Raw genomic sequence first — 24,080 nt, 5'->3', positions numbered from 1 at the left:
TGATTGGCTTGGTCAGGCCTGTTCCAAACGCCATTCGCAAAGGACTTGAACTTCGGAGAAGGGTGGGTGATTGTTTAATGTGATCGGTTGACAACTGATGAAAAGTGAAGTAGGGAGAGCGAGCGGCTTATAGATAGATGATGAGCTTGTGTTGCTTAGCTTTACCTGACGGAGTCAGTCTATTCCTTTTTTTATTTTATTTTTTTAAAACCTTTGCATACGTTTTTATTGATTTGAGGGATAGAAGGAGAGTGAGAGAGAGAAACATCGATCGGTTGCCTCTTGTATGCACTCCGATCGGGCATCGCACCTGCAGCCCAGGAAAACATCCTGGCTGGGGATTGAACCCACAACTTTTTTGGTGCCCAGGACGATACTCCCACCAACTGAGCCACCGGCCTGAACAGAATCAGTCTATTTCTGACAGCTTTTCAGTGCACTCAAATTATGATACTATGGGCGATAAAAATACATCATAATATGTATTGGTTTTGGCTTTTGGGGTTTTTTGTCTCCAATTTTTAGCAAAATTATGCTTCTGTTTACTTTAAAGAAAACCAAGGATCATTTTCTAAAGTGTGAGGAATTTGTCCTCTCTCAGGTGCACAGGTGCGAAATGCTGCAAGAGAAGTCACTGTGGGTGGAGCCGGGGCGGGGGCGGGGGCGGGGCGGGGCGGGGACCGCGGGGCGTGGGCAGGCATCCCACAGGGAGCCTCCGCGCAGGGGCGAGGTCTGGCAGCCGGTCGCTGCAGGGACGCAAGCTCCGCGCAGGGAGGCACAGAAACCAGCCAGAGAGGGGCGGAGACTGGTAAAAGGCATTATTGAGGCTAACAGTGAGCTGAATACTCATTTTATAGAAACAGTAAAGAATACAGCGGTCCAATAATGTCACTTCTTAAACTTTTACAACACAAGGTTAAAACTTTTGTGTGTGTGTGCAAAGCATCTACTCCCACAGTGGGAGTATTTTGTCTCTTTGCCACCGGTCCTCATTCCGCTGACTCTTTCTTGTCTCGTGTGTTGCCTGCCAGCTTCAGTACAATGCTGAAAATAGTTGTGGTGTCAGTTGTCATCTGCATTACTTGTTTTATTTTTATTTTTTTAAAGATGTTATTTATTTTCAGAGAAAGGGGAAGAGAGGGAAAAAGAGAGGGAGAGAAACATCAATATGTGGTTGCCTCTCACACACCCCCTACTGGGGGCCTGGCCCGCAACCCAGGCCTGGGCCCTGACTGCGAATTGAACTGGCGACCCTTTGGTTCGCAGGCTGGCACTCAACCCATTGGGCCACACCTGCCAGGGGGTCTACTTGTTTAAAACCTTTCAAAGGTTTTGCCATTATGGTTGACGTTCATGGTAGGATCTCTGGCACATACCCCTCACCAGGTGTGTAGGTTGGGATGCTTAAGTCTCCCTGTCGTTTCTTTAACAGTGGGAACATTAGAACAATGGCCTCCTAAAGAAAATGCGCAGGAGGCAGAAATGGCTTCTGACCTTGAAGTAGATGAGGACCACCTGGAGCCGACATCTGATGATGATGGTGATGATACGTAAGTAGGCCCTATCGAGAGGCTGACGTGGCAGGAGAAAGTTCAAATGCCGTTCAAAGGACGACTGCAGAGCCCTAGCTAAGGAGGTCAGGCGTCACCAGGTGCATGGGCCTGTCTCGGGGCTCTCCGTGGTTTCCAGCGACTGTGACCTCTATCCCTACCTCGATTTTCTGTCTTCATTACTGCAGCTTTATCAGACCTTTGGATACCTGGTGGGGCTGGCCCCGACTTCCTTCCAGTCTCCACATCTTTCTCTGTAAACTTACCATAGCCGGTGTTGCCTTTTACTCAACATACACCTCTTGGCAGTCTCTTGTAAAGTATCATGAGAAGCCCTTCCTTGCACAGGTGCTCAAATCCTAGCCTTTTCTCTGTGATCTTTCCCCTGTATTTTCAATGTCTGCTGCCTACTTACTCTGAGCATGCCCGAATCTCTCTCCTCTTGAAAAACACCAAAAGCAACAACAAACCACTGCCCCCATGTTCTGGAGATGACACTGTCCTTCAGAGCTAGCGCCCCTCCCCCACCCCCAGGAGTTAAAGCTCCTCAGTACCACGGCCTTACTGCTCACGGCTTTCTCCCAGGCTCGTGCTGCATAGCTCGCTGACGTACTCTCACAAGAGGTCATTCATCATCCTGAACTTGCCAGGTCTGATCGTCACTGCTCAGTCCCCATCCTGTTTGGCGGCTCCCTCTTTCTGCAAAAGTTCTGTTCCCAGGGCTTCCACGATAACCCTTCTTGGCTCTTACCAGCTCTTCCTCAGTCTTGTTCACTTGCCACTTCAGCATGAGTGGTCTTGGAGGTGGGTTTTCTCTGTCTCTTGCCTTCTTCCCTTCTAAAAGCATCCGTGTTGCAGCCTTAGACACAATTCCAGTTCCTACTCCTGCTGATTACTAGCTGTGAGGCTTCGGGCACCTTGTTTAATTTCTCCGAGCCCAGATTCTTCATACATTGATGACGCTAACATCTGCCTCTGGTTTGGTTTGTGTTAGAGGAGGCTATCTGGGAAGTGCTCCAGGTCCGTGACTGGCATACCGTAAGGGCTTGCTCTATGGCATTTATTTTCTTTTTTTTCTCTTCTCGCTTCTCTTTTTACATGTAAGAATAAAGGGTATTAATAAATATATTGTAATGAAAGTTGTTGAACACAAGTCCAGCTACACAGAGTACCGATTCTCCTAACATTGATTATCTTTCTTAGAAAAACCACACTGGTATCATCAATCATTTATGACGAGGGTGAAAGTGTAACTTCCATTTTGCTCAGGTGGGGGTGGGGCATGAGAAGGGAAACTAATTTCCCTATGTGTTCTTCAGTGTTTTCAGATGATGAAATTGATTTTTGCTGTTTATTATTTCAGAAATTTTGAAGAATCTGAAGACGAGTTGAGAAATGAAGTCGTCGAATCCCTGGAGAAACTCACTGCTCTCGAAGTGGAGGACAAAAGGGAAGAAGCTTCCAGTTCCTCTACAGACACTGAGAAGTTAGGAGAAGGGGGAAGAGCAAGCAGAAATGGACAGAATTAAATGAAGGTGTGGAGGCCATTTCTACTCCACCCAATGGGAAAATTTTTGTTGTTGATGAAGACCAAGGAACATCAACAACCAGTCAAAACATACAAGTGTGATTATTGTTTTTTTCTTAAGCAATTAGTTAGTATTTGCCAAAGTAAGAAACATCCAAACCTGTAGAGAATTTCTGTGTTTGTTTGAGCCAAACTGACAACAGTTGCCGGGAGGCAGTACCTCAACACATTGAGAAATGCTCCGGAGAATGGCCGTTTAGCACCTTATTTTATATGTTACAGTCAAAAGGCGGTGTAAGGGGGTAACAAGAAATCCATCGGTGATAGATTAGGGAGGCGGGGGAAAGCAAAGGTGGGGTGAGGGGGAATCCTGGGACTGGATAACAAGGAAAATGAGAGGCTCTTACACAAGTGGGACCTGGATAGTTAACAGTCAACAGTTACCATGGTAACGGTAACAAGGAGGGGCTTTGAAGTCTCCCCCTGGTGCTTTCAGGGGTCTGGAAACAGGGAATCTGACATTCCAAAGGTATGTTATCAGAGCAACAAGACAACAGACGGGCTCAGTTAAGGTAAAGATTGACCTTTGCTAGGGAAAACATACCGGCCCAGGACGCGGCTACTTACCGTGAACTGCTTTTAGTTAGAAAGCTTTAATTCAGACCATCCTAGGTGGTTACTTTAGGTCTTTGCGTTTGTTCGGGCCCCACACAAGGCCTCCTCTGACTTGGCAGCTTTAGCATGTCTGTGTATCTATTAACTACAGTATCTGTTTGGGTACAAGTCATAAATACTCATTTATTGTAAGGCTTTTCTGGTCATCCCAAGGACTTACTAATTTTTCTCTCTAAATTTAGACAATTTAGAACTAATTTTGGGTGTAGAAATTATTACTTTTACCTTAAAATTTGTATTAAGAAACCTTTCAGATAATACATTAGGCCAAGTAATGTGCCTCCCCGCTTCCCAGACGTGACTGTATTACGTTAAATGCCAAGGGGAATTCATGTTGCAGATGGAATCCGGCTGATCTTCAAATGGGGCAGTTATCTGGGATTACCTAGGTGGGCCCGAGAGAAGAGGGAGGCGGAAGAGAGAATGAGAGGGGGGACCGTGAGGGGCAGCTGGCCGGAGGCTGCTGGCGGCTTCGAAGACGGAGGAGCGGCCCAAAGCCAAAGACAGCAGGCGGCATCTAGAAGCTGTGGAAGGCAAGGAAAAGGACTTCCCCACAAAGCCCTGCCAAACCCTTGATTTTAGCCTAGTGAAACCCACTTTGGGCTTCTGACCTGCAGAAATCTAAGAAGTGCGTGTTGTTTTACTTAGTTTGTGGTAATTTGTTAAGACAGTGATAGAAAACTAATACAAACTCATTGATTTAAAATAATGAATCTGCCATTTTATAAAACCATGATTTTGAAATTTATTCTATCGAATTACTTTTTTTGAAGCTGAAGACAATGTGGGAATAAGGCAACTGAGCAAGGAGAGGAAAAAGGCATGTTGTTAATTATACACCAAAATACCATTTTACTATGTTTTATTGAATTATTTTGATAGTTTCAAATGTATAGGTTATACACTCCTATAATGGGGTTTTTATATATAGTGCTTATCATAGTGCCAGAAATGTTTCTCGAATGAGTAAATGCTATTAAAATTTCCTCGGTGAGACTGCTTTTTGTCAGGAAACTAGACTTTTTTTTTAAGAATCCCAGTGTTGAACATTGTGCCTGCATCTTAATAGATGTTGATTTATCTGCTGCTACGAAGGACAGGGTTGTTCTAAGTGGTAGAAGTCTGCCTGACATATCTGCTAATAAAAGCAAGACCCAAACTGCACATTGATACATTGCTGACCCAAGAAAACAAAGATGAGGAGGGGCTGGTCAGATTATTCTCAGGTCTGCTTAGTATTGCCCTTGGCATCCTTGTCTTAACTGTGGGGAACGCATGTGTCAGGGTTCCTCTCACTGGGGGGAAGTGTCCAGGTCTTTTACACCTTTATTTTCCTGGTGATATGTGAGGGACTATTCTTTAAAGTTGGTGTATAGTCAGAGTCTACTCTTTTAAGGAGAGTGCTCAGTATGGTCCCATCGTGAAGGTGGGACTATTTAAAAATTTCTTAGCATTGTGTTCATTTCAGACTAGGTAATGCATACCCCGAGGGACTGCAGCATCAATTTTCCACCTCTTTTAGCGGTCAGCGTATACATATTTAATGTACTTTTAGGACATTGTCTGGTTCAGACATAGCCGACCAGCCAGTATCTTTAGGTAATCCTCCTGTCTGGCCAGTATTTGAAAGAATGGGACATACACCACTTCCTGAGAATCCCCCAAATCCAAAGGTTGGTCAGTTATGGTATGCAGGGAAAAGTAAAGGGAATGAATGTGTAAGGCCAGTATTTAAGAATCAGCATGTTAGATTTGCGCCAATGAAAAGATGCTTGGCTAAGGTCTCCTTTAGGCAACAGCCACCATGCCTGGCTATCACTCATTCCGAGACTTGAGTCCCTCGCTGTAAATAGATAGTGTTCATCGCGCTATGTATACATACCTGCAAGGCTCTTCAACCTGCGGCGGCCTCTAATTCGCCTTACCCACCGTACACATGCCGTTAGCTAATCATGTTCTGGAGACACAGCCCTGATTACTTCTCTGCTTCTAGGCTTGGCCGCATCTGTCCAATTGAAACTATTGAGCAGAACTGCATGTGCTTTTAGAATGTCTTTTGTTAGAAAGTCACACCTCTTTATGTATGATAGCTATCAAACTGATCATTCTTTAAATGGTACGAGGTACACCAAGCCTTATCTTCCCGTCCAAGGGCCTTGTAACGTTTACATAGAGCCCAAGTGAGCACGCAGGACTAGAGCATTAGCAGGGAGGCTTCTCCAAAGCCGGAGGAGGCCTCCGATTTGGGTGGGGAAGAGGACAGATGGGTAGCAGAGGAACAGCGGGAGAGGCCGGGGAAATTACAGCGGTTTAACTGGTCCTCGTATTTGCATAACTTCTTGTGGGGACACACAAGTGGCAGAAGGCAGCTTTCCTCTCCCCTGCAAGGATCTTTCCGCCGCTCTAATAATCAAATCTACATCAGACAAATTAACAAAATAACCAAATTTAATTACAAATGTAGGGGAACCCCATATACAGGAGAGGTCAGTGACACAAAGGGGGGAGGCGGTAGCCGTGGCCTTCTGAGCCACGGGTGTCGGAGGCGGCCTGGGGCCTCAGCGGAAAGAGGGCCGTTTGCGGGACAGGAGGGCAGGGGTTCGGTACTGAGAAGTTCGCCCTGCCCTTCAAGGCGGGTTATACAGTCATTTCTGGGGATAACTCTCAATACGGGCAAGGCCCCACGTGTCCATTCTGGAAGGGAGAGGAAAAAGTTGCTCGTGAGTCCCGCGCGGTCTCAGCTGCCCTCATCTCAGGGCAAGTCACGTGCCCAAGGTGGCACATTTGGGGGCGCTTTGCTCTCGACCCCTTCAGCGGTAATTTTTGTACCCACAGGTTTGGCACAGACATGCTCTCATTTATTCATCCGCATCGCAGGTCTGGCGCCTGCGCGCATTCATGCGCCACGAGATACCACATTCGGAAAGCACCGATAATCTCACCGGGCCCCACCGCCTAATTCCGTCTATGGGTAATTTAACAGGGTAATTGATAATGGGATTTTGTAAAATACCCTGAAAATTATTAAAATAAAGGTCTGCTTCACAAAAATGTTTTGTATGTCTGAAATATTTATTTAAAACAAAGTTATTTTAAAAAATCTGCCAACCTATTCTTGGGTACAAGATGGTTTTGTTTTGCCTCAAAAAAATTTTTACCCCCCTTTTTAAATGAACAGATCTTCTTGGCATGTGAAGCGTGATGTATTAGTAGATAATAAATAATTCAGAATTGGGAGACTACATGAGGGGTATAAACATACCATACTGGGAAAAGTATCCAAGATAAGGAAAACCACTTTTTTAAATCAGGTACAAATAATGATTTCGCATCTATTATATCTAAATCATATTTAGATACAAATAGGTTACAAAGAGCATGCACAACTGGAAACAGGAATGTGAATCACTACTGCTGTGGTTTCCAAAGCAGCATCTTATAGGGATAGACACTTAGAACTTCTCCAGACAGCAGCTGACATTGTTTTGATACTTTTCATGGTTTCATCAATTGGGGGAGAGGGGAGTAATAATATCACACAATGAACATCAAAGTAAGCATATATGCAAATCATATTTTCCAATGTTAGTGATAAATAAAAATTATTTTGGCCCTGCCTGGTGTGGCTCAGTGGATTTGAGTGCCAGCCTGCAAACCAAAGGGTCGCTGGTTCGATTCCCAGTTAGGGCACCTGCCTGGGTTGTGGGCCAGGTTCACATTTAAGGGCATGCGAGAGGCAACCACACATCAATGTTTCTTTCCCTCTTTTTCTCCCACCCTTGACCTTTCTCTAAAAACAAATAAATAAAATCTGTAAAAAAATTGTTTTGGAGAAACAAGTCTAAAAAATATTTAATGGAATTTCAGATTCCTTCCTTCCTTACTTCATCCTCTACTCATGTTCTGTTCCAATTTCTTTATCTTTGCCCCATGGTTTTCTTTGAGTAGATGGGTAGGCTGAACCCCACCTCAAAGAGCAGGTGTGAGATAAGAATGCCCAGGTTATAATCCTGATTTTGTCATCCAACAGCTTTGTGATACTGAAGGAGTCTAAATTCGTTGCATTCTTCCTGCCTGTAAAGTTGGAAATAAAACAAAACTGGACTAGAGAACTTGTAGCAGCGCTCCCAGCTCCCATTCCCACCAGTCTTTCTTTTCTAAACTGAATAGTCCCCAACACGCGGCGACGTTGCTGTGTCAGCACATCCTGGGACTCGGTTGTGGTGCTTTTTCATCTGATGAGAGCAGACGGCCTGCAGACAAGCCAACGATGTGACTGGGGGTGATGCACGGTTGGGCGGATGGATGGAGAGAAGACTGGAAAAGAAAAGCCTCTGTAACAGGCTCCTAACATGAACCGGTATCAGACTGGGAAGGGGGTCACCCACGGAACTAGGAGGAACGGAACAGGACTGCCGAAAATGCCAAAAGGCGCGGCTCCCTCTAGCCGTACTGCACAGGCATATGTTCATTTTTTTCATGCTAGTTATTCAGGACAGAAGTCCTGCTAATTATACAGATTCCTAGCTACTGGTTTAGTAACCGAGAATCTGCATAGGGTCCCGATGCAATGATGAAGACAGGATTCCAGAAGACATTTACTATATGGTACCTTTAGGTACAGTAACTTTCATAATTTTCAAAGTACTTCCACATACTTTCCGTGTTATTTGAGAAGGCAGTACGTTACCATGTCCCGGTTACAGATGGATAGTAATGGATGAGACTGAGGAAGATGAAGGAACAGCTTTAATGTCAAAAGATCAGACGGCTGTAAACGATAAAGCTAAGGTCCTGCCCAGGTGGTCAAACTGCTGGCCCAGTGCTCTCTTCAGAAGGCCACGTTGTCATCTTGGAATGCGCGAGGCTGATCAGAGGGACTGTGCTCTTGGATCTGTACGTTACAGTGTCACTACTGGAAAAACCACCGACTGGGACGTGCTTGCTCAGACTCCTGAAAGACGGAAAGCTGACTTCCAGCCTCTGCGGGGGCGGGGGAAACGTTCAGGAACAAGGAAAGGCCCATTCGAATGTGCCGAGAGCACTACACAAAAAACCGTTTTCACAAACGCCTAGTTATGGAAAAGATTACCGGCCGTGCCTTGGCCTCTAGATGCCGACGCACACGCGCGGACCCATCACGGTCGGTTCATCTTTCAGCTGAAATATGAGTAGCCTTGCTTAAAGTTTGTCTTCTCTTTTAACAGCTCATTAGATACATCTAAAAAAGTCATCTACGATACTGTTTAAAATTTAGATGTGCCAGAATTTTTGTTTCAAAAATGTCAGAACCATCCTAAAGTACTGATCAGTGATCGGTCACCCATTTTTCTTTCAACATTTCCTTTTGTCCAAAAGGAAATTCTCTTTCCTGGTGACTAAAGTGATTTGACAAATGAGATTTGAAAAATATGGTTTCTATCAAAATTAACAGTGTTCTTTTTCTTTTTCTTTTTTTTTTTCCCTTTAAGACCCCTATTTTTCAGATTTTGAGACCAGGCACCAATTTAAAATTTTTACATTTAAACATATAAGGTTACTTTTCCATTTAGGTAATTTTGCCTTTTTTCCTTGAAATAAATACCTTGCCTATATATGTAAAGTGCATCAGGCTTAGGCTGACGTTATAAGAAGATGGAATGAATTTAGAAAAATATTAACACAGGAAGGCATTGACCCATTATATAAAATACCTACTTTGTACAGACATGGCATCATTTAAAGAGCTTCTCCACAGACGACAGGAAGGTCACTTCAAACTCCTGATCGGAGAACCTGCCTACGGACGCCCGGGCGTTGCCCCTGACGTGGAGCCTCTCCTCCTCGGGCATGGAGAGGATGCGAGCCATGGTGTCCGCGTAGTCATCTTCGCTTTCCGCCAGGAATCCGGTCGCCTCCCCCCCGTGAGGAACGACGATGTCCAGCCTAGGGCCCCCCGAATTGTGCGCCAGGATGACGGTGCCAGCTGCCATGCACTCAACGACTCCTGAGGAGGAAACACAATTGCGCAGTCTTTTCAGTTTTGGATGTGTTCAAGAGAACAAGAATGGGCAGACATCTTTAAAAAATTTAAGAGAATTATGGGAAGTTTAATTAGACTTATGTATGTCTGTGCATTTGCTTCCATGGTGCAAAATAATTTTAAGGTTTTTAGTTTTCAATCCTTCACAACGATGTTCTGTTCTTAAGCAGGCAGCTCGGTGTGGTACACAGCTACCGATGCTCACGTCACGGCCTGGGTTTCTGGCAAATCTGAGACTAATGCATGTCCAACAGCAGCGAACTAAAGGAGAGTGTTGGCCAGGTCCTGCCAAAGGATGTCGGTGCAGATATAAGTTGCACTAGCCAGCACTGTCAGCCAGAGAATTAAGGCCTTCAGCAAGTGATTAGCTGCAGGTCTGACACCCTAGAGGCACAGGAACGAAGCGGGATCAGCTCCACTGTCCCTTCCACGCTGGCGAAGCCTCTAGGGAGCGGAACTTTCTGCTGATGGCGTAATCTGGATTCTTACTTGAAAAACAGGGATTATGCCATAGTAGTCTGTTCAAGGCTGGATAGCATCCCTCTATCCTTTCTTGGAGACCTCAATCCATCAATTTCTTTCCCTCCCTCTAGGACTTCCCACCTCCCCCTCCTGGCCTCCTAAAAACTACTAATAATAAAATAAAAGCACGTGTGCACTAACACCCTCACTGTCTCTCCAGGGCATAAGCGCTCCCCTTGCTACTGTCTCCTTCCACGTTCCTTTCACACGTGGGCTTCTGAATGGTGAGGTCTGCGCTGCCTCCACCTGCTCGCTGCACTCAACGCTCAACTCACTGCAATCCAACTCTTGCTCCTATGCCTCCACTACGCTGCCCTCGCTCAGGGCACCGGGGACTTCTTCACCCGGCCCAGCGTCTGAGAAGCATGGGAGCTTGCTGCTCTTCCTCCTCCTCCCCAGGATCTCTCTTCCCTTGGCTTCCAGGACACTGCACCACGCTGGTTTTCCTCCTCCGTTCCTTCTCCTCTCCTTTGCTGGCCCCTCTTTCTCTGTGCGCCTCTGAGCTGCTCCTGTTCTTGGCAGTCAGTGCCACGGGCCGTAGGTGATCTCACCCATGTCCACGGGGGCTGCTCTCGCTACCTGGACGACGACCCCTCAGCCTGCTCCCCAGATCGGGTCCCGCTCCTGAGCTCAGACTCACAGACATAAATGTCCATGGGACGCACACATGTGAACGCCCTGCAGGTAACTCAGACTCTACATGCTCGAAACCTGGCTCGTCGCCTGCCATTCCTCTAGGGTTCCCTCTCGAGGTGGAAGCCGCGACCACTCACACAACTGTCCAGAGAAAACACCCTGAGCAGTTGCTTCTGACTCCTCTCCATCCCTTGTTTAACACGCACCCGATCACCGAGTCCTGGCCGGTCCGCCAGCAGGACTTTGCTGACGTGCTCGGAGGGCCGGCACCCGCCACCCGGCCACGGCAGTGGCCCTTCTCATCTTCCCGCCTTTCTGGCCTCGCTCTCCCTGCTCCTCACCAATCCATTCCCCGTGCTGCGGCCGCAGTGAACGTGAGGAAAGGGAAAGCTTTTAAATCCAATACTTGAAATCTTTCCATCGTTTCCCAGCAGCCTAACATGGCCATGTGATCTGGCTGCAGGCCGCTCCAACGCGGTCTCCCTGTTCTGCCGTCAGGCCCCAGCCGCGCCAAGCCCCGTTCCTTGAACGTGCCTGCTAATGCGTTTTTCTGATGCCTGTCACCACCGTGTGCCGGCCCTTCGCTCGCTGCCCTCCCCTCTTCTGCACGGCTAACATCTAATTACCGGGGGGGGGGGGTCCCAGCCTAAGCGTCACACCATTTCCCCGGCCACTGTTCCCCAACCCCAGGAGTGTGTGGTAGGTGTTCCTTCTAGTGTTCTGCTGTACAGCCAGGGGCTGTTGACCTCGTCTGTACAGCTCACAGCTGGAACCTCTGAAGCTAAAGGCGGTTCCTGCCTCCCGGCCATTCCCAGCACCCAGCCCAGCGCCCGGCACAGGAAGTGCTGGACACGCGTCTGCGGAAGGAAGCTCGGGAAGTCAGCCTGCACCGCGAAGTCTGCGTCAGGCCCGTGCTGTACGTCTGCGCTGAGGGCTGTCCTGCTGACTAGGGACGGAAAAGAGCATAAGAGACTGTAGCCTTAGAGTAGGAGACCTCGCTTTTATGTTTTTCTGTTTCCCCCCAACACCCAGCAGGATGAGGCACAGTAGGCGCTCGACATGTTGAACCAAATCAGACACAAAACAGCACCTGATTTTATACCCAAATGTGCGCATAATGGGAGGTGAGAGAAGAGAGAGCAATTAGTGCTGGAACAATGAGGCTAATTAAAGGGCAAGGAGGCTTAAGTTGAACAGTTACAATGGATTTGGCAGAAAGAAAAGGAGAGGCCATTCCAAAAATGAGAACAGAATTATTAACAGCAACAAGGACTCTCGGGAGAAGGCCACCTGAAGACAGTGGTTCTCAGCTTCTGACGCACAAGAGAAGCCCCGAAGGAGCCCTCCCAAACTACCCAGACCTGGGCCCCACCCAGAGAGTCGGCCTGGGTCCCTCAGTGGGACAGGGGCAGGGCCCAGGAACCTGCCCCAGAAATGTGGCGGCTAAGAGCAGGGGCCGCCTGGGTCGGAAGGCGGGTCGCTGCCTCTTTACTGTGTGACTGAGCCTGGGCTCGCTCAAATCCTCCCTGGGTCTGAGTTTATTCACAAAGCAGAAAAACTTCCAGAGTATTATCATTTTATCCAGACAACTTAAAATGTGTATCCCATAGCGCCAAACGTATTCAAGGACAGACTCACCGATCCCAAAATGCTCGTTCCACATGGTATGCAGACCGATTGTTCCTTCAGACAAATACTTCTTCAGTTCCTCAAATGGAATATTTATTTTAAATTCCACATCTCCTTGAACTCCCAGCTCCTCACAAAGCCTTCTGAGTTGGTTTACCCTACGCTCATCATCTTGGTTACGACAACCTCCAATGAGGACAAGTTTAAGTGGAGGGAGCGACTCAGCCTCCTTCTTTTTCAACAATTTAGCAAAGGCTCTGATCTGCAAAGGATGATTCTTTTCAGGCCTGAACTGGCCAACGGAAACCAGCAAATGTCCTGCGGTCATATCTCTCTCCTGTAAGGGAATGTCCAGAAATGTCCGCACGTCACAAGGTGGATAAACAACGTTCGTGCAATGCCCAACCTTCCACAGCGAGAGGATGTGGCTTAGCGTCCAGGAAGAATTGACCATGACTACATCACTGCAGGAGCCGACCAGTCCGTAAATAAGAGCGAAGAAATAGTAGTAAAGGAGCTTTCCTGCGCTGAGGACAGGGTTCCTGGTGATGAAGGCTGCGTTGTTATAGCCCACGTTTCGCTTCTTCACTACAGAAAGCATGTCGCTGCTGATGGTGGGGTAGTGAACATAGCTCCCGACCCGGCAGCCGCCTAAGTACTTAAACAGAGGAAGCGTGAAAGCGTAGCCCATTGAGTCGATGTAAACATCGGGAACACACTGCATCAGCGCCTCCCAGCCGAGCAAAATGGATCCTAGACTTTGGAGCAGCAGTGTGAAGTGAGGGTAGAGGGCGTCTTCCACAAGGTAGCGTTTCCTTAAGAAGATAAACGTCACCGGGTGCGTTAATCTGATGTTAAACCTTCTGAAAGCACCTTCCAGTATTTGTTGACTGCTGACGTTAACATCGCCAGTATAAACGACATAAACTGCTGTGGGATACCTAGAATAGAACAGTTAAGAATTTCACTAGTGTAGGTTAAAATCAAGCAACAAGGAGACAGGTTTTATTTCTCACAATCCCAGGAAGCTTATTCGTAGACTAAAATAAATGTTGCCCACTGTTTTTCAGTCATTGCATTTGCACTACTGAACTCATTCTTTCCTGCCTACAACTAAAATGTTAGTCTTTCCAGTGAGACTTCTAGTTCTTCGCTATCTCCTCCCATGAGAGTTTCGCGTACAGCAGACAAACAAAAACTGCCGATTTATAAATGAGATGTTTACGTTTTCAAGAATTAAAAAAAACTACTTTGACAACTTTCTCAGTATAAAAATGGTAATGAAATATTAATACTCTAAACAAAAGTTAAAATTCACTAAAGATATCTTTAGATAGGATTACAGATGCTAAAGCACTTCCCAGTGTTGTCTGAGAAATGCAAGGTTTTAAAAGCTAGATCTTGTGCCTGCATTGCAGTAAGATATATAATTATAATGGAAATATGTAAATGTATACTCTTCCAACTTTTTAATGCTTTGGCCTCCTTCTTACTGGGTTTGTAATTTTTCTGTAAATCATAAAACATTAAGTATCTAGTATGAGCCACTAGATTCTGGGATTGAAGGATGAGAGTCTTTATCCTCAAGGAGCTCAGTCCAGCGGAGAGAAGATACATAAACTGCATGATTGCGTGACGCATACTGATAAAGAGCCACATGATGCTGGGGAAGCCTAAAGGCTGAGCATCTGACTGCTCCTCTCTAGCCCAGCATCCAGAACAACCCTTCTAAAATGTGAAAAGGGATGTTATTTCTGGTAGCTTAACGGCCACAAAGTCTTTGACACTATTCCCATTGAGAGGCGCGATCTAGGTCCCCTCCCTTGGAGTAACAGTGGGCTCTGTGCCTGCTTGACCAATAAATAGGGCCAAAGTGACACCGTTCCCACTTCTGGACTCAGGCTCTGCAGCTTCTGTTTCACTCCAGGGAGTCAGCGGTCGTGGGAGAAGCCCAGCTACCCCGAGACCGCCATGTTGTATGCAAGCCCATGGGGGTCACCAGGAGGTACTCCAGGCGACAGAGACGCCGACTGCCCCCCGCTATTCCAGCCCTCGCGGCCCAGCTCCAGGTGTGAGGGAAAAAGCCTCCCCGTGTCCCCAGCTGCAGCTGCCGTCTGTTGTAACTGTGACACACGAGTCTGAGGGACCCCAAACAGGGCCCATTAACCCTAAACTATGAGAAATAATAAGCCATTAAGTGTTGCAGTGGTTTGTTATGCAGCAATAGATAATCAGAATATTCTCTTTGCTTAAAACCCTGTGGATGAAGATGATGATCTGATCGGATCATAAATTCCTACCTGAGCAGGTCATGCTGGGTGTTCGGCCATGCCCCGGGCCTGTAGCTTATTTAGTAAAAGGCTTATTTTTGCCTTGACAACCCCTGCCCATTGTTTCTGTATATATCTAGGTTAATGCCTCTTCTCAGACACCTCCTTCTAAAGGGTGACCATCCTCAAGAGAGCATATAATCTTTTTTTAATCCTTACCCAAAGATATGTTATTGTTGTAATATCCTATTTTAAATTCTTATATAGCACTTCTCACCTTTTGACTTTTCTCCTTTGCTTATTATCTTGTCTTTCTCAAATAAAAGAAAAGGTCTGCAACAGGGACTTGATCTGTCTTGTTCACCATTTACTCTCAACTCCTTTTACAGTGCTTGAAACAGAGTAGGTCCCCAATAAATATTGCTAGATCGAGTGAAAAGTATACTGCAGCTTATGCTGAGTCAAGAAAGACATGTAAAAATCAACTGAAGAAAAAAATTAGTTCCGAAAAAAGGGAACACTACGCAAAGGCAAAGAATCTAGAGAAAACGTGATGCTCCTAGTTCCGTTTGCAGGAGCAAAGCATAAAGCAGAGGGATGAAAAACAAAATATTCCAAAAGCAAGATGAAAAAGTATCTTCTGCATCATACTAATTATTTGGGGTTTTTTTTGCCTCATAGGTGAGTTAGGAATAATAGGGGTTGCTGGGGAGTGTGTGAACAGACATAAAACTACCACTGTTCCCAAGAGTCAGAAAATCTCGTTAGAGAGAACAAAGGTACAGCACAGACACCGAGTTAGGAGCACAGCACAGGCTCTGGTAGGGAGGGCTTCAAGGAGGTGGGAATGAAGCTGGGATTTAAGGAAATCCTTTGGATTTAGGCACTTCTGGAAGATGGGAGAGGAAATAGAGAGGTGGTGGCAGTAAGGCAGGACGGCCCAAGGGTACAGAACTGTAGAGCTACGGAAATGACCTGCAAAGGCTTTGGAACTAAATGAAGTGCATGTACCAGGAAGCAGAATAGCCATGGATGAACGGACAGCAGTTTTTCTTGTGTGATAAAACAATAATGGAACCTGCATGGTACCGCGCCTTTTCTTTTCCAAAAAGGAATCTAAATTCTAAAAGAGAAACATATTTTTGGCCTAGGTGTGGGGGTAAAAAAGCCTAAAACATTAAATGGTACATAACACCCTATTCTCGCTATGATGGCAACTTACTGAAGGCTATCCAACTGATAACGCTCTCAGGATGAGAATCAAACAGATGCTTCCTAGCGATCACTTCGGGTGTGGCGCCACTGACTGCAAGCGCTCCGCTGCGCTTTCCGTTTAGTCAAAAAATGAATTCCTGGCTATGAATACGGTATGAGAGAGAGAGGATTCTGGGTAATGATTTTTTAAAGAACGGTAACCATGGAGCAAATCAGCCGAGAAAGATGCATACCTACTTTTTCTGCAGGGCCCTTAACGCGCACCACAGGACTCTCTCTCCCCCTCCGCCGGCATTGCAGTACGGGTGGAAAAAGGCAATCACCAATTTTTGGCCAGTTGCTGCCGAGTTTTTCTTTCTCTGTAGCATGACTCTGATGCTCCAAAACGTAAAGACCAAACACAAACATAAAGTTCCACATACAAGTAGCCCAGGAAAGAATAATGAATAAAAAAACCTGCAACAAGAAGGAAGAGGTGAAACTTGATATAATGCCCATTAAACAAAAATAGGACTACAAAGTACATGTCTACTTTATATATATATTATATATTAGTAACAGAAAAGTGTTATAGCTTGCAAGTCTGCTAATGAAATACTTGATTATTGAAATTCTAATGCTACAAAATATACAATGGCAAAAGTGTGAGTCCCTTTTAATTCCAATCTCCACAGGAATGTTAGCAATTTAATATTTTTTCTTTTTAATAAGCAGTAAAAATCAAGGTTGAGCTACCTTTCTCCTAATTCAACGTATGTAGAAAGGACTGAAACAAATTTAATTATTAATCTCGACATTAGTAATAGCATCTGACCCTCAAAGTGACAACAGGCAACCCCTAAAAGTGTCTTCTCATAGGATCAATATTCTATTAAGTTAAAAGATTGGCAAGACAGTTCATCATTTTTATTCTCTCACTTAACATCGAAGAGAACAGTTTCTGAGCTAAGAAGAATGGAATTTAAGTTTCTCCATTTCTATTCTGAGATCTGCCTTTGATCTGTTTACAAGACCCTAAAATCACTGCCTTCCCTTATTTACTTCTGAATGAGTTGCCAAAAATCCACTGATGTTCTGCCTCATGCACATTAGTAAACTCACTCCCAAACACCTACTGAAAGGTTCTCTCTCGCTGCCAGGTCAAGCGAGGCTCTGCAAAGACAAGGGAGCAGCCTTGCTCACCACCGTATTCCATAATACTGGGCGCAAATATGTATCAACTGAACAAAAAACTTTACTACCTCCTTAGATGTCTCTTAAATTATGTTGAAATAATTTCCCAAGTTATTTCTTTCTCTTAGGGATGGTACCCAACTTACTGTTTGCAATCCCATGCCCACCACTTATAAAGGATTTATAAAGGATTTGAGGGGCTTATAAGTCACAAAAACAGTAAAATACTTAAACTTAAAGTAGTAAAAAGTCAGGGACCAGCCCTGGCTCGTGCAGCTCACTGGACTGAGCGCCGGCCTGTGAACCAAAGGGTTGCAGGTTTGATCCCCAGTCAGGGCACCTGCCTGGGTTGTGGGCCAGGTCCTCAGTAGGGGGCACTCGACAGGGGACCACACATTGATCTTCCCTTTCCCCCCTTTCTCTTCCCTTTCTCCTCTCTAAAAATAAATAAAATCTTTTTAAAAAGAAAAGAGAAAAATTCAGGGACCAGGGAGAAATACAGAGTTAGAGTATGTTGCAGGCGAGAGAAGACAGACTGGTAGGGAATAGCTATGCAGGCTCTAAGTCTGTACGCAGTACTGAAGAGGAGATTGGGCTTTGCGCTGCTTAATGACCAAAGGAAACGTGGGCATGTGTTTTGTAATTGTGTGGATTTCATTGTCATACATGAAGAACACACAAATCCTTTGGAAAGTAAGTATCTTACTGACTTGAAAATACATTTCTCATGTGGGTTTTCCTTATTGTGATCAAGGCCATCACTTGACGAGCTATTTCATTTTTTAAAATGATTTGGTTTCAGGATAACTTTACACTCTTAAAAATTACTGAGGCCCCTGTAAGGCTTTCGTTTAACATCAGGTTTTCTCAACCTTGGCACTACAGGCATTTTGGACCAGATAATTCTTTATTGTGAAGGCTGTCCTATGCAGTAGTGTAGGATGCTTAGCCGTATCCCAGGCCTTGACCCACTGGGTGCCAGTGATACCCAGCCAATCAAAATTGTCCCAACACTGCTAAACGTCCCGCAGGGGCAAAATCGCCCCTTCTGAGAACCACTGGTTTACAGTGATTATACCTAGCAATATTTAGCATATTAGAAATGAAAGCTGATGAGTTAAAATATTTATGAATTCATTTAACAATGACGAATCCATTACTCATTAACATTTTTATTTTAAAAAACCTTGTATTTTCCAAACCAAACAAGAAAACTTAGGAAGGGTGTTGCTGTTTTAGTTTTGCAAGTCTCTGGTGTCTGGCTTAACAGAAGATAGTGGCTTCTTGGATCCACTCCCCTTGGATCTGCTTCTGCATTCAACCTGGTATGTTGTTTTATTGAAGTATATGAAGAAAATACAGACTCACTCAGATGTATAGCAAAGGGAGTATATTTTAATAGCCTTTTCAGAGAGTTGGGGTATTTTTCTGTGATACTTTATCAAATTAGAAAAGTGAGCCATTCATTTGGTAAACATTCATTTAGCTATCATTATATGCAAAGCATTGAGTTAGGGATATTTCAAATGACAGGGAAGAATATGAAGGCTCTGAAAACAGACTTTCCCATTCAAAATGGTTTAAAAAATCATGACAGAATTTGAAGTACAAGGGACAAAAATGAACAATACCTGAATTTTGGAGAGAATACGTAAATACTGCTATTTGGAATGCTGTTTTGTTAATTATAAAATTTCAACTTGAACTAAAAGGGCTGGGCAAAAGTAGGTTAACAGGCGTGAGTACACAGTTTATTCTTATACTATTACTTATTAATTATTGTATTATTTTTCATAATCACCACCGTAAACCTCCTTTTGCCCACCCTGTATGTGTTAAAAGAACTGGTTAGGAAGAACAGACTAGGTATGAATGCAGGGCCAGACAAGTAAAATACGGCACTAGTTCAATAACAAGTGTGGGAAGTCTAGGAATTTTCCAAATGTTCATAGTCGTTATCTTCGGAGGGTAGCATTCCTGGCGAATTTTCATTTTTGTTCATTTCCTAATTTTTCTGCAATAAACCACTTATTACTTATGTAATAAAGATAAATGTAGTAACATTTTATGTAACTATTTTTACATTGATCAGAAATAATGAGCAATGGACGATCAAGAAGCAGGGGATTCAACATAAACTTTGTATTTAAGTGACTTATATTAAGGACAGCTTAGGTGGAAAGAAACTACGGCGTGAGAAGATTCCGCTTCTTCTTTACCAAAAAGACAGACAAGACAGATTGGAAAATGAGGAACAGATACGAATAATTTAACAGATCAATGGAGTTGACCAATGGAGATTAAGAGGGAAAAAAAGCTGAAACAGGGAGGGAAACTCTTAGCCAGCAATGGGGCAGGCGAAGAAAAGGCGGTAAACTGAGTCTTTGACCCAGCCGGATCCAGTCTACCGCGAAGACCCCAAAGTAAGAAAAAGAGTGCTCCCTGGCCTTAAGAAAATAGGGTAGATTCGGGACAAGGAAAGCCCTTTCCCGCAAACCTCAGTTGCGTGGACGGACCAGTACCACCGCAACACTGACACCTACGAGCCCACACCACCAATTGCTCACCTTAGGAACTCGCACCAACCCCTTTCGGAGGCCGCCATCTTCAGTTGACCCCAGGACTCAGGAAGGGCTTCCCTACTTCTCTTTTCTATTGGCTACTGAGGAAGCGTATGCTGTTTCCCCGCCCTCACGGGGCCAACTCTGCGTTTCAATTGGTTGATGATTATAGCTTCCCACGGCCTTCCAGCCAATAGAATCTCTGGGGGTGTAGACGAGTTTTCGGCGTGTCATTTAGGGGTTGCACGGCCCATGGGCGGGGCTATAGTGGGAGGTGGGCTGGACGGGGCGTGGCCTGTGATGGTTCTCCCGCCCTTGGTCCCCCTCCCCCACTGCAACCCCTCGCCCGGGGGACCCGGCCCCCAGCCCAGAGCTTGCCGCCGGTTGGAGACCAATGGGAGGTTCTTGCATGTCTCCGATCGATTTCCCAGCCGCCGAGTTCATTCCCGAGGCGGCTGCGGCGCGTGAGGATCGCGGTGCTGCGAAGTCAGGCGCGGAGCGGGAGAGCGGACCCCACGCGGGCGCTCGCTATACCGCACTTCCCCCGCCGTGGTGGGCGAGCCTTGGGATCTACATCTCCAGCACGGGTCTGCGCGTCTCACCCTCCCTCCTCCTCTCCCCGATACACGCCGGAGCTGAAGACCGAGTCCGACGTGCACCGGCTCGAGGTAGCGGAGACCCGGGAGGGACGATGGGTTTCTTTATGGGTTCCGGCTCGACCGACGACCCCGAGACATCCGCAGGCCGGCCTCCGGGTGTGAGGGTCTGAGGCCCACCCTCCCGTCTCGCTCTTGTGCCCGCGTCCCCAAGGGCCAGGGGTGCGGTGACACGCAACTTTGAATTAACTGGTGGGGTGAGGGCAGCCGACCTCCTCGTCCGAAATGCTGGGGCCGGTTCCCAGGCCCCGCCTCTGATTAGAGTCGAACCGCAAAGATACCATCCACACCGCGCTCCTCTTAAGTCTGGGGTTTAACACGGCGCTGCTTTTTCACAAACCAGGTGACCTTTGGGCTGCGGACCAGATCACAGAAGAAACTGCTGTCTCCGGGAGAAGATGCCTGAGCGGGAGAGACAGATGACAGCTAGAGAAGGGGCCAGTAGGAAAGTAAGTTTCCTTCCCCCCCGCGCTGTGTGGGCACACTACCCGGAGGACTTCGCACGTCCCCCGGCTCACCTGCGTCCTCGCTGGCCTCCTGCGGGTGCGCGGGGAGGGCAGTGCGCCACAGCCCCACCCCCAGAGGGGTCGGGGTTTGGCAGAAGAGCACCCTTTAGAACGGGCATGCCTTTTTCTGAACTGGTTTTCAAGAAAATGTAAAACCGGGAGCTTTTCAGTTCATCTTTATGCTGGGGAGATTAAGTGAGCGTTGAGTTGCTGGGCAAGAGCCCCAACTGCCCAAGACGATCAAATCAGTTGCCTGGAGAAGATATTCAGAGTTGGTCATAGGACCCTTTTTGGTCTATCCAGGTCCTGCAACTTTTTTTAAAAGAACTATTTTCAATTCGTTTTACTTACACGAGTAACACATTATTAGTACAGTCTCTTAAAATGCAAACAGTACATTTAGCATGAAAAGCAGATCAATTTTCTAATCCTTTTGTATTTATGTTCATATGTCTTCATGCGTTCTGCAAATATTTATTGAATACTTACCAAGTTTCAGGGGGTTTTGAGCTGAAAATACAGTGGTTGAATACGTATTGTATGTGTTACATGCATATCCAGAGAAGTCTTTAGGTTTTGTGCATGGTTTCAAAATTTTTGTTTGTTTTATATACATGAGATTACATAGTGTGCATTCTCCAATCGTTTTTCTCCCCATATAACAATCTGATTTTGGAGATTGTTTCACATTAGTACATAAGCACCTGTCGTGTTCAGCCTGGCCTCTGCACAGCATGGAGGCATCTTAATTGTGTTTGTTTCCTGGTGGGCGATCATTCTGGTTGCCTCTTCCCAACCCACCCCTGCAACAAGCCAGGCTGTAGTAGACATCCTTGTGCATGATTTATAATGTCGACACTTGAATATTTCTTTAGGACAGACACCCAAGCCTAATTTGCTGGTCTGAAGAGTAGGCTGTGCCTTTTCCACGGATTTCTGAAATTAACTCCACGTTACTGCAAGTCCTATTGCAATGAAATTCGTCTAGGCGTTGGAGGTTTAGAAACGAAAACGTGGATTGATGGATGGGTAGGCAGGTCAACGGTGATGGATGGGTAGGCAGGTCAACCGATGGTTCCTAGCGTGATGACTCTGCCCTTCATGGGGGTGTGAGGCGGGCACGCGTGGGGGAGGGGCAGCTGGTAGGGAAGGGGAGAGCCTTTCAGCGTCCTGCCCTGACCCCACGGCTCCACCCATCAGAAACATCTTGATCCTTCCAGATCGAGCGTAAGACCGGCCCCTTCTCTGAATCTTTGTAACTGCCTCGGCCCACGACGGCCTCACCCTCTCCTGGATTCTTTTGATAACGGTGTTAGCGACGTTGCCGAGCTCTCTCCGCACGCGACTCAGCTCTGCCTGGTTCCCGGGGGAGCTGTCTTCTCAGGGGAGGCTGCCCAGCCTCCTCGGCGTCCTGTGTTGGAAGCCCGTGGCGGTCCTCACAGCAACACAGGGCATAGTTGGTACAGAGTCACTGTCTGGGGGCGAGAGCGCTGGATTCCAGATGCTCCTTTACCTGACGTGCATTTTCTCCTCCACCGCAAGGACGGAGATGGGCCGAGGACGCGCGCTGCACTGATTCCATCGGAGGGGCATCGAGGAAGCGTCCGTGCTCAAACGCGGGCACTAGAGTTTCATTTGCAGGGTTGGCATTACTGCCAAGGGAAATTCTGGAATGCCTGTGAGGTGGTTTTTTTCTTTTTTACTAAGTTTAAAGGAAAAAAATCTGAACCGATCAAAGGTTGATGAGATAAAATAGAGGGCAAAGCAGAGAGTGACGTAACTACCACAGCAAATAAGTCTTTAAAACCAGGGCAATTGCGAAATCTGTGCTTTTGGAATGTAGCAGGGTTTTTTTTTGTTTTTTTGTTTTTTTAGACTTGGTTCCTCTAGAAACTAAAAATTACTCTGCAATGGGCATTAGAAACATATACACTTGTTTTAAAAAAGTATTAGAAGAGCAAATTAACTCCAGAAGAAAAGTTTGAAAATACAGACCGAAGGGGAGAAATGTACTGTTACTCCTACCACTCTTACTACGATGACTGTTGTCAGCCTATTTGTAAACTTCCTTCCCTGTTTGCTTTTGCTGCCTCTAGCTATTAATTTTTAGAAATGAAAAATATATTCTTGGAATTCAAAGGTAACCCAAATCCGCATCTTTGGCCCCGGGCCCGCCCTCGCCTGCCCGGCCTGAGTGGGCGCCCCTGTGCCATCCCCTCCTCTGCGCCGCCAGCAGAGGGCCCCCTTGCCAGGGAGACTCGGGCAGCCGGGCGCTGGGTTCCCTGTTTCTGATTATCCCTGCAATCGCCTTTCGCTCACCCCTTGTTAACTTCCTGTGACTCTGACACACCATCGCCTGTTGGAACCAGCCCTGCGCTCATCCCTGCCTGCCTTCATTCTCAGCAAATGAAATGACCTCAATTCCTCCTGCGAGAAAATTGACACCCTTGTTGTAGGGTTTCCCTCGACTTTCTGCCTCTACCCACCTTCTCCGCAGCGTTTCTTTAGACATACAAACTTGAGTCTCAGCACAGGCCTGCCTCCTTTTTAAGAGCCTTCTCAGGAGCCCCAACTTACAGCTTTTCTTTCTATTTCGCTGGCCAGAACTTTGTAGCAGTGTTCAACATTTTAAGCTTAGGCGACTTTATATTGTGTAAAACTCCAGCTTCTTAGCTTCTCTTAGAACTGTTGACGTAAGAAATGTCCAAACCTGTAGACAGTTTTTATGAGTTTATGTGAGCCAACCTGGCAATAATTCCTGGGAAGCAGAATCTCAATGGATTGAGAAGACACTCAGGAGAATGGCAATTTTGTGTTTTATTGTATCCCTTACAGTCAGAGGAGGAGACACAAAGAGGGTTACATGAAATTCACTGGTGGTGGATTAGGGAGGTGGCAGAAGGCAAAGCAGGGAAATCCCTGGGATTGGGTAAAAAGGGAAATGAAGAGACAAATACTTCTTTTACATTGGTGGCTACAGGATAGGTAACAATGAACATCTACAGCACTTAGAGATGGTATTTGGGCAACAAGATAACAATGAGGGGTTCCTTGTGAAACCGGAAAAGTCAGCCTAATAAGCAAAGACGGGGGTTGGGCTGAATCTTTACTGGGGCTTTCTGCAGATGGCAGGAGAT

At 46.2% G+C, this 24,080-nt stretch overlaps 3 protein-coding genes across 8 annotated transcripts in view; 2 read left to right on the top strand and 1 right to left on the bottom strand.

Moving 5' to 3' along the window:
• The window catches only part of NEK5 (NIMA related kinase 5), a 43,083-nt gene extending 39,903 nt beyond the window's left edge, over positions 1-3,180 (top strand). The window contains 3 exon segments of the mRNA XM_054586646.1: positions 1,433-1,550; positions 2,914-3,035; positions 3,038-3,180. Coding sequence (XP_054442621.1) covers positions 1,433-1,550; positions 2,914-3,035; positions 3,038-3,180 — 383 coding nt within the window.
• A 3,003-nt stretch (positions 3,181-6,183) lies between these two features.
• On the bottom strand, positions 6,184-19,851 carry ALG11 (ALG11 alpha-1,2-mannosyltransferase). Of its 4 annotated transcripts, none has more exons than XM_054586504.1 (5): positions 19,788-19,851; positions 16,285-16,503; positions 12,572-13,503; positions 9,451-9,739; positions 6,184-8,736 (listed from the first exon to the last, which is right to left on the bottom strand). In XM_054586504.1, the coding sequence occupies exons 1-4, from the start codon at positions 19,823-19,825 to the stop codon at positions 9,468-9,470; spliced, it is 1,461 nt and encodes a 486-aa protein (XP_054442479.1). In that variant the 5' UTR covers positions 19,826-19,851; the 3' UTR covers positions 6,184-8,736; positions 9,451-9,467. The 4 variants fall into 4 exon arrangements, with proteins under 4 accessions (XP_054442479.1, XP_054442480.1, XP_054442481.1 ...); XM_054586505.1 differs by having other exon boundaries at positions 6,184-8,707; XM_054586506.1 differs by having other exon boundaries at positions 6,184-6,447.
• Positions 19,852-20,110: 259 nt separating this feature from the next.
• ATP7B (ATPase copper transporting beta) overlaps positions 20,111-24,080 on the top strand; it is a 54,316-nt gene continuing 50,346 nt past the window's right edge. For all 3 annotated transcript variants that reach the window (XM_054586502.1, XM_054586500.1, XM_054586499.1), the window contains exons 1-2: positions 20,111-20,449; positions 20,781-20,886. In XM_054586502.1, the coding sequence (XP_054442477.1) occupies positions 20,836-20,886 (51 nt within the window). In that variant the 5' untranslated portion in view covers positions 20,111-20,449; positions 20,781-20,835. The remainder of the gene's footprint in view (positions 20,450-20,780; positions 20,887-24,080) is intronic.

The sequence above is a fragment of the Pteronotus mesoamericanus genome, unplaced genomic scaffold, assembly GCF_021234165.1.
Source record: "Pteronotus mesoamericanus isolate MK-2021 breed Mesoamerican mustached bat unplaced genomic scaffold, CSHL_Meso_final contig_94, whole genome shotgun sequence".
In the NCBI taxonomy this organism is placed as follows: domain Eukaryota; kingdom Metazoa; phylum Chordata; class Mammalia; order Chiroptera; family Mormoopidae; genus Pteronotus; species Pteronotus mesoamericanus.
This window is presented reverse-complemented; position numbering and strand designations above follow the sequence as displayed.

Bases quoted from the DNA above. Each gene is read 5' to 3' on its own strand.
- ALG11 (XM_054586503.1), bottom strand. From the start codon at position 19,825: ATGGCGGCCTCCGAAAGGGGTTGGTGCGAGTTCCTAAG. The intron at 16,504-19,787 runs GTGAGCAATTGG...TTCTTGTTGCAG, and splicing joins GGTTGGTGCGAGTTCCTAAG to GTTTTTTTATTCATTATTCT. The intron at 13,504-16,284 runs GTAGGTATGCAT...GTTCTATTCTAG, and splicing joins TTAAGGGCCCTGCAGAAAAA to GTATCCCACAGCAGTTTATG.